The 19,427-nt window shown below is 32.3% G+C and overlaps 1 protein-coding gene across 1 annotated transcript in view; it reads left to right on the forward strand.

Moving 5' to 3' along the window:
• The window catches only part of Vta1 (vesicle trafficking 1), a 71,971-nt gene extending 55,435 nt beyond the window's left edge, over positions 1-16,536 (forward strand). Inside the window, exons 7-8 of the mRNA XM_046450477.2 lie at positions 4,146-4,226; positions 14,353-16,536. Of these exons, the coding sequence (XP_046306433.1) occupies positions 4,146-4,226; positions 14,353-14,498 (227 nt within the window). The 3' untranslated portion in view covers positions 14,499-16,536. The remainder of the gene's footprint in view (positions 1-4,145; positions 4,227-14,352) is intronic.
• The last annotated feature ends 2,891 nt before the right edge of the window (positions 16,537-19,427 follow it).

Genomic DNA, 19,427 nt, shown 5'->3' on the forward strand with positions numbered 1-19,427 from the left:
AAATTCTTGCAAACTTTGCATTTAAAACAAATCTACAGTCTGGGGTTGTGGCTCAGCAGTAGAGCCCCTGCCTAGCACATGCAAGGCCCTGGGTTCCATCATCAGCACCATATAAAAATAAATAAAATAAAGGTAGTGTGTTCAACTACAATTAAAAAATAAAAATAAAAAAATATACCCAGTGACATTAGCGAAATTTGAAGCCAAACCTCTATGACTTTATGATTTTATGACCTCCTTTCTGTGTCACTTTCTCCAAAGAATTAAAATACTGTCAAATCCAAACCTACTTTTCTGATAGTAAAGCAAACTTATAGTTTTCTTTAATGCTGGTTTGAGATATGGAAATCTCCTCCTAGTCCCCAGATATATTTTTTCTATTATACTTGAAACATTTTAAAAATCAGTTTATAGTTGTCTAATAAAAAAAAAAAAGAATAACATTTTTAGTTTATAAATATAGCAGATGTTTCCCCTCTTATTCACTTTAGGAGTGATTTACTTTCTCTCATATAAAAGTCCAGGATGCACTTTTATCAAAGGGAAATCCTTAAGATAGCTGAAAAGAATAGTGTGTACTAATTTACAATATTTAGTTCTTCCACAAAAAAGCAAAGGGGGTGTAAAGAGGACATGGATAGTGATTGTTTAAAAAGCTAAGTGTTTGCCTTTTTTGCTTTAACCACTCACAAACATCACATTGTAATGTGATATTTTGGTTTTTTTTCCTCTTTCTTGAAGCATATGCGTCTTACAGTCTTTAAATACTATAGAAGCTCTTGGTAGAATAGGTAATTAGATGAATTAATAGAACATGTTTTAATCAATGCTAAGCTTTTCATTGAAAGTGTAGCTCACCTTATACATAGAAAAGTTGAACTATGTTGTGGTAGTCCTGGTGTCAAAAGTACTGAGTTTGTTTTCTGTGAGGCTTTGATGTGTTTTTGGTATTCTAGCCTGTTCTATTTTCATGATTACACTGAGGTTTAACTTAATCTAATCTTCCTATTTTCTTACCTTTTGTTCCTCATAGACTAACTTTCTTTTTTCTCTCTGCCTCTCTGAATCCTTTTTTGGGGTTTTATATAGTTAGAATTTTTGGATCATCTTATCTAATTTTCTAACCAACAGTCATGCCTCCCTTTTCAGAATCCCCACACTGCTTTGTCAGTAAAGCAATTTTGTGCATACCTATAAATCTTGCAATATTTAATATGTATTAATCCCATCTAATGTGCTATATAACTATCTACTTAAAAATTAATCAGAAGTTACTTCACAACAGTTCTTTTTTATTAAATTGTTGAATAGAGGAAATTTCCAACCCAATTCTGCTTTCCCCAGGACTGCTTTAGGGTCACATCACTCCAACATATTGCAATCTAGAGAGCTACAACCGTGTGGCAAATTGTCACATGAGACCTGTCCAAATCAAGAAAGAAGGAGAAATAACTAGATTTGAGCATCTCATTAAATAAACAAACAGCATAAACAAAAAAGCATTTTAATAACTGCACGGGTATTTATAAGCTTTGTTGAGCCAGTTACTCTAGGCCCAGTGGTAACATGCTCATGATTGCTGCCAAGAGGACAAGCCTGGCCTCTATGCTTCAAAATGAACAAGAAGTAGCATCTTTGTGCTGCCTGAGGCATGTTAAGGGGTCTGTGTTGTCAGTTCAAGTCTTAGTTGAATGACATTATTTAATAACATGCAGACTGTTTAATATTGCTCAAATGAAATTTTACTATATACCTAAAAATTTTCTCCCTGTGAGTTCTGTTTTGTTCTTAATAGTGCCTTTTTATTTGATCACATAGAAGTTACACAAATAAGTTAAAAGGTTAGAGCAGGAGCCCAACAAAATTATATACCTTTTCCAAAAAGCAGTTAGAGAATTTTAATTTAAGAACAAATACAAATTATTTAGCCAAAAATGGTATTGACATATAGCCTGCCTTTTTTTAAAGATGTATATGAAAAATATATACTATTATCTACATACATTTTTTGAGTATAGCTTCATCAAAGCACTGGACTTGACTAATCTTTGAAGATTCTTAGATCCTACATTCTAACCTATCTTAATATCATATATTTACATGCCTTTAAATGTTAAGCAGGTTTGGTGGAGAAAACTTTTTTAGGTGTTTATAGTTTAATATATTTGGTTAGCACTAAACAAAATCAAGGAGGGGGACATGAATTGGTCACTTTAAAATTTGTGTCTTCTGACTTTAGAATAACACTTCTATAAATTTTTCTTTGCATATTCATACACTAATTTGAGTTTTATAAGAATATTCACCATAGCATTATCTGTAGTAACAAACATTGGAAACAAGTTGAATGTCAGTAAAGAATTACTTTATAAATTATGGTCCATTCATAGAATGGAGCACTTATGTAGCCATTAAAAAAGAACAGAGAAGAGGGCTGAGGGTATAGCTCAGTTGTAGAGAACTTGCCTAACATGTGTGAGGCACTGGGTTCCATCCTCAGCACCACATAAAAATAAATAAATAAAATAAAGCTATTGTGTTCATCTACAACTAAAAATATTAAAAAGAAAAAAAGAACCGGGAAGATTTACTTACTACTAAGCCATATTAAGGAGAAAATTCAAGGATAAGTATAGTAAGCACAACATACTGCCATTTGCAAAGTGTCTTGATAGAGAAAGGGGTGTGTTTAGATGTTTTTTATTTAGGCAGGAACACATATTTCTTAATAAAGAATAACAAAAGTATATGTATTGATAGGTTAGGCTAAATATGAAAAGATGCCCTCAAAACTAGTAATAGCCCTAATGAGTCTAGGAGTAGAAATGAGAGGTAGGTTTTAACACATATATTTTTTGTACTATTTAAAAATTTTACTTGGCCTTTTGTCAATACCCCTTTGCATTTAAAAAGTTTTTATTAGCACAGTTTTCAGTTAAAAAGTCAGACTTTTATGATGTTTAATCCTTCCAAAGTCTAAGAAATGACGCTAATTTGCCCTAAAACAAAATAAGCAAAGTAAAATAGTCTGTATTTAAATTATTTTTCCCAATAGGTTAGAATAAGAAGATCCTTCATATTCAAAACATACCAGGAAGAACTTGAACCAGCCTTTATGAAACCAGCGTTCTAGAAAATATATATTTGTATTCCTAGAAACTTTTCTCTTTATCTCCTGCTTTTCTTTTGTTACCCTTTCCTTATCCCAGTATTTTTACCACTTTACCCTTACTACCAATTTCTCACTTCACTTTAATCTATCTAAATGTAACCTATTTCAGTTTGAAACAAATGAATCTTATTTTGAGAGATTAGTTGACTTCATTGATTTGGAGTAATGAATGAACTTTTCTTCATTTGCTTTTTCTGCTGATTGAATCATTTAAGTCTTTTTTTTTTTTTTTCCTTTTTTGGACAATTTCAACACTCTGTGAGTTAATTTTTTAGGTAAATAATAATCTATAATTCTAATATATATTTTAGGCTTAGAACTAGTAATTCATTAAATGTGACAATTTTGACAGGTTCTAAAAGGAAGACAAAATTTGTTTGATCTATAAAAATACTATCTTAAAAACGGTTAACTGGGCCTAGGGTTGTGGCTCAGTGGTAGAGTGCTAGCCTAGCATGTGCAGGGCCCTGGGTTCAATCCTCAGCACCACATAAAAATAAATAAATAAAATAAAGGTATTGTGTTCAACTACAACTAAAAATGAATATTTGAAAAAAAATGTCAACTGAAAAATTTGAAGTGTATAATTCGTAATTTCATGTAGAGTGATGAATTGGGACTCATCTGAAGTTAAACCAGTCATAATTATGTCACACCTTGTCTCCAAATTTAATTGGCTAAGAAATTAAAAGATAGGAAGGGAGTCTGTGATAAGCTTCAATTGATAAGCAAGTTGAAGAATCACACATGACAAACAAAATATACATTAGGAAATATGTGGCCAATACATGCAAGTAAACTGAGTTTTCCTGCATATTTTCTCTACTAGCCTCTATCTTCAAATAAGCACAAAGGTTTTAAGAAAATATTTAAATGAAGTAATACAATTTTTCCATTATCTTCTAGTTTTTTTCTAACATGTAATTTAAGAGCTGTAACACTTTATACGTATTTGTAATTTTCTGATTTGCAGGTGTAACGAGTAATACTATCCAACCTACTCCACAGACTATTCCAGCCATTGATCCTGCACTGTTTAGTACAATTTCCCAGGGTGAGTCAGCTGACTGTTTTCTGAGCTATGTTGTCCTTCCCATTTGGGGGTATTATTTTGTAATATTACCTTGAGAGTACCATATATTTAAGTGTTCATATTTAAATTCAAACATCAAGATAATTCAAAACAAATATCTTTGCGGTTTCTCACAAGAACCAAGATTGTTTCATATTATTAAAAATACCCAACTCCCAAGGTGTTCCCTTTCATTGAAGTTCTTTTTTTTTCACACACTACTGGGTATAGGGGCAGAAACATCTAGACAAAGCTACCATAGAAGTTTATGCTAAATTAGTTTGGTTTAAGATTACTATGTATTGTGATTATGTTCTTTATTATCTACCCTGAGTTTTTAGATTATCTGAAAAGAATGGAGATTACCATTGTTGAAAACATAAATCTTTGAGGTTAATTATTTTGGTTGATATTTTGGTTGGTTGGTTGGTTCAAGGCTGGGTGATTGGTTTGTTGATTATAATCTTTCCTGCTTTTCTGACTCTCCCCAATTTTTATCTCAAGTCATATTTTGAGTTTATGTTGGATTTTCTCATTCCAAGTTTATTTTCTTCATGTGTCTGATGAGATTTAGTCTTGTTCTATCTAGAATGAAGATCTTGATAGATTTTTTTAAGAAGATGTTTCATTTTTCTCTGACATTATGTATGTAGATATATTTTGCCACTTTTATTTTTATGTGCTCCCTATATGAGTTGGAACTGGCCATTGTGCCTACATGTCTTTCAGTCATTGAGGGAGGAGAGTCTATGTTTATAGACCTATATACCTATGTTTATACGGTGATCTTGTTGTCCAATACTACGAACTTTGTTGTTTACTATACATTTAGATGTAGTATATTGTTTACTTAGGTTTAAATGTATGAGTTATTTTAAATGTATTCCACTTGTTCCAGTTTTATTCAAAAGCAAATGAATTATGGGAATTAAAATTAAGAGCTACAGTAAATTTAAATCCTGCAAGTCCTTGTTTTAAGAGCAATTATGTTTCTTAAGAGAATGACAGTGTTTGGGTAAAAGGAATAGATTAGGAAGCTGTCAAAAACTGGCGCATTACTCAGGAGCATAGTGGAAGATACATACTTGTTAGCAGACAGAAAATAACCTACCCAATTAATACTATATGCCTCTTGTTAGTCTTGGTATCCAGGTTTCTTTCTATAATCCCACCACTTTTTAAATCTAAAGTGTGATATGAAAATAGCAGAAAGAAAAATATACAAATAGATCATTGAAGCAGAATAGCTAAAACGGAAATCAAGTGACATAGTGTGGACATTAAACTAATGGTAAAGATAGTATTTTATCATTGTGACAAGAATATATATTGTAAAGCAACATTAAAACAATGGGCTACCTGTCTCCTAATTCTTGTGTCTCGTTTAGTTATGACTAACAGGTTTGAAAGATGAAAAGTAACAAATTTCATACAAGAAAAGATCCACTTTCAACCATTATATTATTAAAATGCAGTTAATAGACCAGGAGAAAATATATAATTCTTAAATAATAAATAATGTCCAGAACATATGTAAAACATTCCTACAAATGAGTAAGTCAAACTTAATAGAAAAAAATGAGTGAAAATATAAACACGTAATACAAATGTAAAATAAATTCATGAAAGATGCAGGACCTTACTAATTTAATTGAGGTGAGTTCAGTTCTTTATCAATCGATGCAAAGATACTTTAAAAGAATGATAATCAACAGTGTTAATGAAGGTATAAGGAATGACTCCTGCATCATGTTGGTGGGAGTATAAATTGATATTCAGTAGCATATTTCACTATCAAAATTGCAAATGCATAAACCTTTTTATTCAGCTATTTCTCTTGTAGGAATGTTTCATTAGGAAATACTCAGACATGGGCACATGTATTTATGAAAATATTTATTACTGCATTGTTTGTAGTAATAATAAAAATGATTCTAAATGCTCACTAACAGAAAAATAGTTAAATTAATTTTGGTCTATCTCTACTGCATAATACTGTACATTTATTTAAAAGGGGGTTAGGGCTTGGGGAAGTAGCTTAGTTGTAGAATCCTTGCTTGGCATGCATGAAGCCCTGAGTTTGATCCCCAGCACTGTAAAAAGAAAAAGAATATGTAACTGTCCTGTGGAAAAAAAAAAGATTGCCCAGATATACCAAGTGACTAATAAAGGCAAATTGCAGAACATTATATATAATATGACCCTGTTTAGGAAAAAAAGAAAACAAAAAGGTATCTTCCTGTGTATACAATCTGTAGAATATACAAAGAATGGTGATTTCAGATAAATTAGAGTCTAGACAAATTAAACATACCTTATATTTTTTTAATTATAAATCATAAAGTTTCTGCTCTCAGACTTCACTGGAATTAAACTAGAAATCAATAATAGAATGATAGCTACAAAAAAATCTCAAATACTTTGAGATTCAGAAACATACTTCAGAATAACACAAAGGCAAAATACAAAGAGAAATTTGAAAATCAAAATTTGGGGAACCCTGAAAAGAGAGTACTTAGAAGGAATGCATATACTAGAAAAGAAGAAGCTAAAAATCAGTCATCTAAGATTCTACCTTAGTTTATTAGAAAAAAGAGTAAATCCAAAGTAAGCAGAAGAAAACAAATAATAAACACTATAGCAAGAAAGCATTTCCATTTATAAGACTACCTCCCCCCAAAAAGCAAATACCCCTCAGATTTAAACAAAGTGAAAAACCTCTACAATGAAAATTATGAAACATTGATGAATACATACCAAAAATAGAGAAGCTCCTATGTTTATGGATTGAAAAATTAGTGTTGTTTTTAATGCCCATAACTGCTCAAAGTGATTTACAGATTCGTTGTAATCCTTATCAAAATAGCAATGATATTCTTCACAGAACTAGAAAAAATGTATCCTAAAATTTATATGGAAGCACAAAAGAGCCCACATAGCCCAAGCAATCTTGAACAAAAAATAAGCTGGAAGCATTACATTATCCAATTTCAAGAGACAATCCAAAGCCAAGTATCTGAAACAGTATGGTACTGGCATAAAAAACAGAAATAAAGATCAGTGGAACAGAATAGAGATTCCAGAATTAAATTCATGCATCTGCAGCCAATTGATTCTCAACAAAGTTTCCAATAACGTACATTGGAGAAAGGACAACCTGCCTCTTCAATAAGTGGTGAGGGAAAACTAGATAGCCACATAACAGATTGAAACTTGACCCCATCTCTCACCCTGTACGAAAATAACTCAAAATGGATCAAAGACCTTAGTGTTAGATGTGGAACTCTGATGACACTACTAGAAGAAAATATAGACGTACTTCAAGACATTTTAATAGACAATGAGTTTTTCGGGACTCAAAAAAAAAAAATTGACAAATGAAATCCCATCAAACAAAAAAAGCTTCTGTACATCAAAAGAAATGGTTGATGGAGTCAAGAAAAAACCTAGAGAATGGGAGAAAATGTTTTTTAATTATTTATCCAAAAATGCATTAATAGCCAAAATATATAAGGAACTCAAAAAAGGTATTCTATTAAGAAGTGAACAAAGGATCAGAACAAACACTGCTCATAAGAAAAAATACAAATGGCCAACACATAGGGAAAAATGCTCAGTATCATTAGCCATCAGGGAAATGCACATTAAAACTACAATGAGATATCATCTCACCACAGATAGAATGACTTTTATTAAAAAATAAATAATAATAATAAATGTTGTCAAGGATATGGAGAGAAAGGAACTTTTACTCACTGTTGATAGGAATGTAAAATAGTAGAGCTGTTATGAAGAACCCCTAGTATGAGGATTCCTTAAAACACTAAAATAGATATTACCATGTGATATAACTTCCATTTCTGTGATATATAGTTTAAGGCAAGGAAGTCAGCATACCAAAGACATACCTCAGTGTAATAGAACACTGTTTATTGCCTCACTGTCTACAATAGCTAAAATATGAATCAGCCTAGGTGCCCATCAGTAGATGAATGGCTAAGGAAAATGTTTTATTTATATATATATATATATCTCACACACACACACACAATTGAGAATTATTTAACCAGAAATCAGCCAAAATGAAATCCTATTATTTGTAACAAAATGAATGAAACCTGGAGGGATGGGGATGTATTATGTTAAATGAATAAGCCAGGCCACAAAGAAGCATCTTCTCTCCCATATGTGAACATTAAATTCAAAACCTCAACATAGAATAGTGATTACTAGAGACTGGGAGTAGGGTGGACAAAGGGGGATTGGATTTGGCCATTATCCACCATATGTTTTGAAATATCACACCGAGTTCCATTAATATGTACAGTTAGTACTTGGTAATCAAAAATCAGAGAAACTGTGAAACTGGGAATAGAATCTCAGTAAAGAAAATGTATAACCAAGAGCTAATTCTTTGGAGAAAAATCAGTAAAATTAATAAGCCTCTAAAGAGAGACAAAAAGAAAAGACACAAACTATTCATGCCACAAGTGAAAGAGAAGACATTATTACAGATCCTGTGGACATTAAAAGGATAATAAAGAAATACTCCAAACAACTCCATGACCACAAATTTGATGTCTTACATGAAATGAACCAAATCTTTGAAATAAACTGTCTGACCAAGCTCACATATGAAGAAATAATCTGAATAGGTTTATACCTATAAAGAAACTGAATTAATAATTAATAACCTTCCAAAATAGAAAGTACCAGGTACAGATGGAACTCACTAATAAGTTCCATAAAACATTTAAGAAAGAAAGTATGCCATTTGGTATGATCTCTTTTAGAGGAGAGAAGTAAAGGAATACTTCCTAACTCATTCTGAAACCAACATTATCCTAATACCAAATCTAGATAAAGACATTACAAGAAAACGAAACTGTAGACCAATATCTATGCAGAAAACCTCAACAGTGTGTCATCCTGTTGAATCCAACAATATCAAAAAAAAGGTTATAAACCACAACCAAGTGGGATTTATTCTGGGTACATGAGACTAATTGAGCATTTGAAGAGCAGTCAATATACTCTAGCACATTAATAGGCTGAAGAAGAAAAGTCACATGATCATATCAGTAAGTGTAGAAAAAGCATTTGACAAAATATCATACCCATTCGTGAATGAAAAATGAGTAAATTAGGAATAAAGGGGACTTTCCTCAACTAGATTAAGAATATTTTCAAAAATCCTACAGTTAACATCATACTCAATGACGAGAAACTAAAAACTCTATGACCGTCACTAAGGAGGAAAGAATATCCCCTCTCACCACGGCTATTCAACATCATACTGGAATCCCTGGCTAAAACCATTAGAAAAAAAAGGAAATTAAAGATACAGAGGGCCTACAGAATGGAAGAAAATTTTTGCCATATACTCTGCCTACAAGAGATTAATAACCAGAATATATAAAGAACTCAAAAAACTTAACACCAAAAAAACTTAATAACCCACTCACAAAAGATCCAAAGAGACATTTCACAAAAGAAAAAATATAAATGGTCAACAAATATGAAGAAAAATATCCTTAGCAATCAGGGAGATGCAAATCAAAACTGCACTGAGATTTTATCTTACCCAGTCAGAATGGCAATCATCAAGCATACAAATAGCAGTAATTCTGGTGAGGATGTAGGGGAAAAAATACACATTCATTGTTGGTGAAACTGCAAATTAGTGCAACTACTTTGCAAAGCAGTATAGTGATTCCTCAACAGATAAGAATGGAACCGCAATAGGATTAGCTATCCCACTCCTTGGTGTTTGTTGTAAAGATCTAAAATCAGCATACATAGTAATACATGCATACCAATGTTTATAGCAGCACAATCCATAATAGCAATTTATGGAACCAGCCTAAGTGCTCATCAATTCATCAGTAGACAAATGGATAAAGAAAATGTTTTGTGTGTGTGTGTGTGTGTGTGTGCGCACATATATATACACACAGTGAAATTATATTCAGCCGTAAAGAAGAATGAAATTATGTCATTTGTTTCCTCTTGTATGCAGAAGCTAAAACTATGGAGCTATTAAAACAGGGTTGCAGAATATAAGACAAGATTCCTAGAAAACTACAAAACTCTAATGAAAGAAATCAAAATCTAAATAAATGGAGAGATATTACATGTTATTCAGGGATAGGAAGACTCAGTGTTCCCAATATATCAGTTCTTTTTGTTGATTCCATGCTATCCCACTCAAAATCCCACAAGTATTTTGTGCATATCAACAAACTGGCTATAAAAAATATCTGGAGAGGCAAAAAAAAAAAAAACCAGAATAATCAACACAGTATTGAAGGAGAAGAGCAAAGTTGGAGGACTGATCTTACCTGACTTCAAGACATTGTATAAATCTACAGTAGTCATAACAGTGTAGTATTACCAAACGAAGAGACAGATCAGTGCAACAGAATAGCACATAGAGTAGTCAGCTATACATCCATCTATATAGGATTCTGTTCACTGTTAAAAAGAAATAATTTCAGACCTTTGAAAGACATGGAAGAAACTTAAATGCATATTACTAAGTGAAGGAAACCAATCTGAAAAGACTGTTATACTATGTAATTTCCACTCTGACATTCTAGAAAAGGCAAAACTTTGGAGAGAGTTAAAATATCAATAGTTGGTCAGGGGTTGGAGGAAAGAAGGGAGGGATGAACAGAGTGGGGAACAGAGGAATTTTATAGCAGAAAAGCTATAATGGTGAATGAATGAATACTATCTATAATGATAGATATGTGTCAGTATAATTTGTTTTCACACAAAGAATATTACAGAACAAGAATGAACCCTAATTAGACTCTTAGTGATGATGTGTCAGTGGAAGTTCATTAGTTTTAAGAAAAGTACCACTACACAGTTGCAGGGTGATGATAATAGAAGAGGTGATGCATGTGTTATGGGAAATCTCTCTACCTTCCTCTCAACTTGACTGTGAGCCTAAAACTCCTCTTTAAGGTTTTTTAAAAATAGAGGTTTTATAATCAAGGTAACTACCATCACCACCAACTCTAGTACTTCCTGTTTCTGCTACATTTGTCTCCTTAGTGCTTAGTACCTTTTAATAAAAATGTGTTGTTTCTCAAAATATATTAAATATTTTTGCAGTGCATTTGTGGCTGATTCTGGAGAAGAGAACAGAATTGGAATGAAGCAGAGTATTTACTTTTTGATTTTTTATTTGTAGATCTCCATATGGCACTAGGATAAGAATAACAACTTCTGAGTCTTTTGAATCTTACTTAAATGATTGTTTAAAAACTTTCCAATTTATGTAGATAGTTATATCTGAAAAGTGTACACAGTGTATGTATATTTTTTCCTACATCCTCTAAGATTAACTGCAGGTCAGATTGTTCCCTTTCAGTCCTCCCTGTCAGAGAATAGTACACTAGGATGAGATTATCCAAGGCCCTGGACATACCAATTTCAAGAACTATCTAAATACATTAGAAAGATTTTAAAGACCCATTTTGGAAATTTTTAGAATTAATTGTTTTGTCTTCTGTCTTAACATTAGACAAATCAACCTTGGAAATGGATATTTATGTCAGTTGAGCATACAGAGGTTTCTCTTTACACCAAAAAATGTCTTTGATCCAGTGCTGACCCAGGCTGCCTTCACCACTACAGCAGAGAATTTGATAGTATAGCTGTCTTCTGCAAATCATTGTCCTGCCCTCTGTAGGGGAGAAGAAATCTTCTGTAAAGAGGGGTTGTGGCCTGAATGGAACTTAGAAGCACACATTTTAAAAGAGAGATAAGTGTTAGACAACATTTCTAATCCTGACATCATTTAAATCTTCATCGTACATATACTTGCTGTCCTTCCTCCCTAGTTCTTATTATAACTTCTAATAAATTTGAATGGTAGGAAAAACAACTTGTATTTGTTTACATTAAGTTTATGTTTTGTTTTGAATATAAAATCAGATAAACTGAAAGTGAACAGTTATTCTCTTCCTGAAATATGTTTCCCTTCTGCTTTCTCTGTTGAGTTTTTAAATAATGAGAATTCATAAGAATCATAATTAGGAAATGGATTTTATTTTTATTCTATTTAAAACTTTAATTTAGGTATTTTGTTATTAATTACTTATTTACTTTATTTTTAAATGAAAGAATGCCTGTTGTGTTAGACAATAGTTGAAGTAAGTTTTTGATAAGGCCTTTTAATTTCTTTAAATTGTTGAAAATAAGTCTGACCTCTCTGACTATAAAGCATTTTTATATCTACAGTTAATTATCGTGAAATGATTGTGTTTTATATGAGTTACATAATTTGTTATGCATATTTATAAGCTTTATATATACATCTATATTTTTCAGTTAAAATATTTCATGTTTTAAAAATATTTAAATTATTTCATGAAAAATGTGTTTTAAAATAGTTTATCATTAGTGGATAAGTTTATAAGAACTAAAATAGTAATAGTAACATTTATGCATTTTATCTTTTTAATAAATAAGCAATATGTCAGCAAAACAGTGCTAAAGCTATGCTGTAAAAGTAACATTAGTTTGAGCATTAGGGCTTTCTTCCATCAGGTCCAGTAAATTTTGGACGTAGGCCCTGCATATTTTAAAGGTTGCCCTTAAGATAGTAGGATAGAGTATTAAAGCACGACTGGGTAGTGTTAAGTAAGGGAAGCTGTTTATCAAAAGTGCCTTACTCACCTACATGGTGTGTACATGCAAGTGACTAAAGTCTCTTAATTATTTTGAAAAAGAATAATTAAGAATCTGATCGGTGTTTATCAAGAAAAATAAATACTTAAACTAAAGTGTGCTTACTAAATTGTAAACAGAACTGAAGGACAGATTTTTTTTTTTTTTAGATTTGATGGGAAACAAATTCCAAGTCCACTAAAATACTAAAAGAATTATGGAGAAAAATAATTTTCATTATAATTAGAATGTGTAATATGTGGTTCACAATAAAAGGACCAAATTTTATGCAATCTTTAATAATAATTCAACAAATACTAGAAGTATAGACAACTTGTTGGTGCTCATTCAGTAAAATTATCGAGCTGAGGACCTGCAGGTACCTGGCACTGAGATAAAAGCTTGAGATACGTTGTTAGTACTATTTGAAAATTTTAGAAAGCAATAATTATATTAATCAAAATTTGATATCAGTTTACCTGGCATTGTTACCTCTTTACCTAGGGAATGTCAAGAGTTTCATTTTATGTCTATCTACAGCAAAATTTAAAACAGCTTTAAAAAAATTATTCTGCTTTAAAAATATAGCCTTATAAACAGAATTGAAATATGTCATCTGCTCTTCATGGTCTTATGACCCCAGCCCTCTCTAATCAGTACTCCTTAGAGTCCTTATTTCAAATGACAACTTGCTTATTTCAAATGATAAGAAACAATGCCAGGTATTTACCCTGTCTTTAGAAATATACATGCAAGTATATTCATATCTTAGATTAATATTTTCCCCAAATTATTTAGTTGGGCTCTATACATATTAATCATGTATGTAGAGCTAGAAAACTTACTAGGGATAAATTCTGGAGAAAGAATTTATAATGGTTGTTTTCATGTTTTAATTGTTTATAGTAAAAAGTTTTGGAAATCTTAAGAATTTTTCCACAGATGGTACAAAAACGTAAGATATTTTCATGCAAGAAAAAGTTAAGTGACATGTAATTTTTATATAAAGTACATTATTCACCTTTCTAATTGGGGGTTATATTTATATTCTAGCTCAAATGAGGGTTGACTAGTTTAGTCTGGGTGTATTGTTCCATGAAGAGAGAGACTCAGCAATTCTAGCATGAACACCAAAGCTACTTTTCTTGTTTTGCACAAACTGTAACTTTTGCAGTTAATTTACTAAAATATAAAGAATTCTAGTTTAATACCTCATGAAGGAAAATCTTCCACAACTATGTTGCCATATCTGTGGTTTGTATTAGTAATAAAATATTGAAAAGAATGAAGTAAAGTGATCAAAATGCACTTGAGTCTAAGAAAACCTTTATGTTTTTAAATATGTTCATTAATCTTGAATGTAAGCACATGCCTAACAGCACTTTCTATAATCTAATAAATATCTTAATTATTTTTTTTTTCCTAGGGGACGTCCGTCTAACTCCAGAGGACTTTGCTAGAGCTCAGAAATACTGCAAATATGCTGGCAGTGCTTTGCAGTATGAAGATGTAAGCACTGCTGTACAGAATCTCCAGAAGGCTCTCAAGTTACTGACTACAGGCAGAGAATGAAGCCTTTGTACGACAGATCTGTGTATTTTTGGCATAAGGAACTACCAGTCCATTACTTTATCTTCAGCCTATCAGGAGCACACTTTTAAGAAAGACTTCAATTCCATTGAAAATGACAGTGAAATCTGTGTGTGTCTAATTCCTATTGAAGCACTCAGCAACAGCCTCTGCCAGTTTTCATTTATTCTAGTAAACAAGTCTTGAGTTCCTAGGGTCGATGTTATCACTGTCCCCAAAATGCCCATTGCACTGGTTCGTCCTTCCAAAAATGAAAACATACTCTGTGAAATTTTATTGGGAATAAGTTTTCCTAATTTACTTACATTAAGGGTATTTTTTTAAGTCTATACTTGGACACACAAACCATATTTCTTTGCTATAAAATTCTAAATTTAACTTAAAAAGATTTCCAGATTTCTAGATTAGAGATTGTTTTTGTTCTCTTCAAGGTTAATAAAACAAATATGAACATCTAAAAATATTAGATGAGTCCAAGAGATTATATTAAAAACTCAAATTATTTTCATGTTAGATATAAATACGTTAAAAATTTAAGACTTCAAGGAAGGAAATGTAAGTTTGAAAAGTAGAATGACTTTTAAAGAATAAAATTGGTTTCCCTGATGCATTTAAGTGTAAGGTGAATTGGTGTTTGTTTTTTAGGCAGTTTGACTGCATGTATTAGAAAATGGGGGGGGGGGGGATGTAGCCTGGAAACTTGGTGCTTTAAATTAAGGTTCTCTGCTGTTGTGGGATGGAATCCACAGAGTGTATGGATGGAATGATGCAGAAAATTATAGGACTTTAGGTTCTTGGTTTTAAGTTGATAATTTTGTGAGGAATTATGGACTTACTATATCACCTCCTACATTTGTGCTATGAAAAAAATAAATACAAGGATTCTTTTAACTAGTTCAACTTATTACAAAGCCAAATGTCTGTTTTGATTTGTGTGGTAGATTCGTTGTTTTTTTTTTTTTTTTTAAGTATTTATATTTAGATACAGGAATATAGATATTTCTTTAGTAAGAAAAAAAAATTTTTAATGAATTTGACAAATTTACCAGAAATTTATCTGGTCAATCTCATTTATGCTACTTGGATCGTAATCTTTTAACTTAGGGGTCAGCAAGCTGTGGCCCCTGGGCTATTCACATTGTTGTGTTAAGAATTTATTGCAATAAAACCATCCTTATTCATTTTTTTGATCTGTGGTTGCTCACCACAACTACAGAGTTTGGAGCCTGCAAAAGGTTTGCTGACATCTAATCTAACTGCCCATTTGAAAGAAAATAAATCACTAACTCATAATTATCTGTCGGCTTTTTCCTGCGTAAATGTGATGCTTGCCTTTGTACAGGGTTGGTAGAATAAATATTCAAACTTAATGAACTATTCTAAATAATCACCCAAAAAAATCCCCAAAAAAACTTACCTCTGGAAAAACGTTCTCAGATTTTTCATAAGATATGTAGACATTTGTAGTTAAGCATTTGCATCTGGAAATCTAGTATAGTTGTGTAGGATATCATTGTAATTAAAAACTGGTCAGGGTGACCTTTTTAAAAGATGTAAACACATTTTAATTCAAACCTCAACAAGTTTGCACTCTACAAGGTCAAACTTGCCCCCTATTTGACACCCTTGTTGGTTCCCAGTGGGGAGAGCACATGGAGAGGAGGAGACATCATGGAAACCATGAAGTCCACTGAGTAGCCAGATCTTTGGTGCAGCAGAGACCCTTTCTGTAAAATGGAAATGACACCATTAGCCACCTCAGAGTTTTATTATAATAATAATAATACATGAAGTGCTTAGCACCTGGTAGCATTCCATAAGTGTTTATCATTGTTCATTTTAATGCTATAGTAATGTAATATAAGTTATTAATAATAATTTATTTCCTAAATATCTAGAAATTTCACTTGTCTTTGTGGCCCAAGGCTTACAAATGCTTTTTTGCATGAGGAGACTGACTATATGATGTTTTCTAACTTTGTATTTGTCTTTCTTCATATAAAATCTGATGATAAAATTAGGATATGTTTTCTGATGTTATACTAGAATAAGCAATTTTCATTTGTTCATTCAACATGTATGCATTGAGCAGCTCCTATCTACCTAGTATTGTTCCTTGCAAGAAAAATAGCAGAAAACAAAACAAAAAAAAAATACAATCTCTGCTTCATAGACTTTATACATTCTAATGGGAAGGAAATGGACATATTTAATAAAGGTATACCATATATAGTATTTGACCAGTGGTTCTCAAAGGGTGAGTGTTAGGAATATAATTCTCAGGCCCTGCCTAGTGGTACCCAATCAGAAATTTTCAGGATAGGACCCACCTTTTTGAGTTTTCAGATACTTGTCTGTTGGTCCCTAATGTTTGAGGGGGTTACCCCTACCCAAATCAAGAAGATGGAGAAGCTGGGAGGAAAGATTCCCCAGAGGAAGTAGTTCCCAGTGATGTGGGAACTTGCTAGAAAGTTCTGAGGATGACACTTTGGAAACTTCAATAATGGACAGTGAAAACTAGAGCATAGACCTGGAAGGTATGTCCTACATCCCTGTTTCACAGGTGAATAAAGTGAGCCACAGGTAGGATAATCAATCTGCCTGAAGTTACATTGCTAATAGTTATTTCTAACCTCAGACTGCCTAGTTCAGATTATTAAAACTATTCATATCCCTGTAAGTTAATCACCAGTGAGGTGTTATGAGTGAATCCCACGTTATCAGCATCGTTGGCTGTTCCTTGTATTTGTGGGGAGCAGAGCAGCTAGATTTTTCCATTGTTTGAGCACTAAGTTCTAATTGTGGATGCTAGATAGGGAACACAAAGTATGAACTTCAATATAATTGGACCCTTGATGTTTGGAACATACTAGATTATGGCCTGAAATCAAAGGGACTTGAGTTCAGCAGATAAAAATCAGGACTTAAGTAACTGTTGCAGTAGATCAATGTATAATATTGGAGAGGGTGTCCCACATCACTAGGGAACCCTAAGTTTTTCAGATGTGCTTTTGTGCTTCCTTGTTGTTTTTTAAATAACATTACTGCCTTTCCTAATTAGATAGCCTTCACCTTCAAAAGATCTGATTGGAATATGGACTTCAATACAAAATTAACAATGATGTTTGGTTTTAGTTATTTCCTTGTTCATCTCCCCCAAAAGATGTTAAGCTCTTTAATGGTAAGAGCTATTTATACAAATATATAAAACCTGGTGCATAATAAGTATCCCTAACTAATGGAGTTAATGGGTGAATAGATGAAAGAATTGTACTGAAATTAAAATCTGGGCTGAAAATGTAGCTTAATGGAAGAGCTCTTGCCTAACAGACTCAAGGCACTAGGTTTAACCCCCAGTACTGAAAAAAACATCAAAATCAGTTGTCAATCTGTTATCCAAAATAGCGACCATCAGAATATTGGAATATTACAGTGTCATGTCACCTAACAAGTCTCAGTGATGTCTAACTTACATAGTTCTTTATCTTTTGAAATCATGAATTGTAATAGTGAATCAGATGTGCTCAGAACATTCTTAGAATATGTGCTTGTAACATCCTAGACACTATAGGTCCTCTGCTGACAGCCTACATATTCTTAGTCAATGTAACATGGCAAAAAATAATAATGTATCCCACCCATTAAAATTATTTAACAAGTACAATTTTGTGTGATAAAAGAAAACATATCCATACCACATTGGAAACTGAAAATAATTACTGTGTCCAAGGAAATTGTAACCAAAAGATTACTTTTACAGGTGAATAGGCAAATCATTAAAAATTAACAGAAACTGCCATTAAGATCTGAACCTTTGGAGAAGAGCAACTCATTTGATTTTCCTCCCTCAATTTATGTTTTTTTCTGCTTCCTGCAAGTCCATAGACAAGCAATTGAAAAGGTGTGAAGATTGTAAAAGCCAGAGGCACAGGGTGATGTAGAGTTAGGAAACTGGGGTTCTGGTTCCCTCATCATTGCAATCTGCTCTGTCCATCAAGTAAAGAAGATTAGCCCTACCCATCCTCCTCTGTTAGTTTTCCCAAATATAGCAAAGTCAGCAGAGTTAGATTTCTCACATCCTTTGAAGATCTAAAATTCTTCAACTCTCTGAATAATATTCAAGACATCTGCACACAAAATTTGGGATTAGGTGTATGGTCCTTGAAACACTTCTCATTTCAACTAGACTCCTTATGTGATATTTTCAAGATTAAATCCTGACATTCTTCCTAATCAGTGAGTTAATGTTCCTTGAACATCTTGTGTTAATATGTCAAGAATTCATTCAGAAAATCCCATTGAAGAAAATGGAAACCAAGGACTAGGAACACAAAATATTTGCTGTTTCTTTGAGCAGGGAATTTTCTGCAAATGCAAAATTACCATTAAGTTCAAACCTAGTATAAAGAAGATGTTAGAGGGAAGAATATGTCCTAGGATTAAGGAGAATAATTTCATAATGATAATTAAGGGGACAAAAATCAGAGGTGTATGTGCTTATCAAAGTATATAAAATGAAAGCTAACATACCTAATCTTGAAATTAAAAGTGGCCAGGAATCCAGTAGTAGTAGAAAATCCAAAATGGTTAGAAGTCAAAAAAATTTTGAACACTGACATGACCCTCCAAAACATTTCGGACTTTGGAGTATGTCGTAGTTTAATTTTTAAGTAAAGAATGGTCAGCCAGTAAAGTCTATGCAAATACTCCAGAATCAAAAATTTGATACACTTCTAGTCCTAAGCACTGTGGATAAAAAATAGTCAACTTGTATTCAGTTGCAAAGAAAAATAAATTTTAAAACTTATCTCAATAGTTGATAGAAAAAAATAGTTGATAGAACATTTAGAAAATATGGCTAGTACGCTGGATTCATGGGGTCCTTAAGATCCTGTTAAAACTAATCATTTT

The sequence above is a fragment of the Marmota monax genome, unplaced genomic scaffold, assembly GCF_021218885.2.
Source record: "Marmota monax isolate L192 unplaced genomic scaffold, Marmota_monax_Labrador192_F-V1.1 WCK01_AAM20220418_F8-fsc00030, whole genome shotgun sequence".
Lineage (NCBI taxonomy): Eukaryota > Metazoa > Chordata > Mammalia > Rodentia > Sciuridae > Marmota > Marmota monax.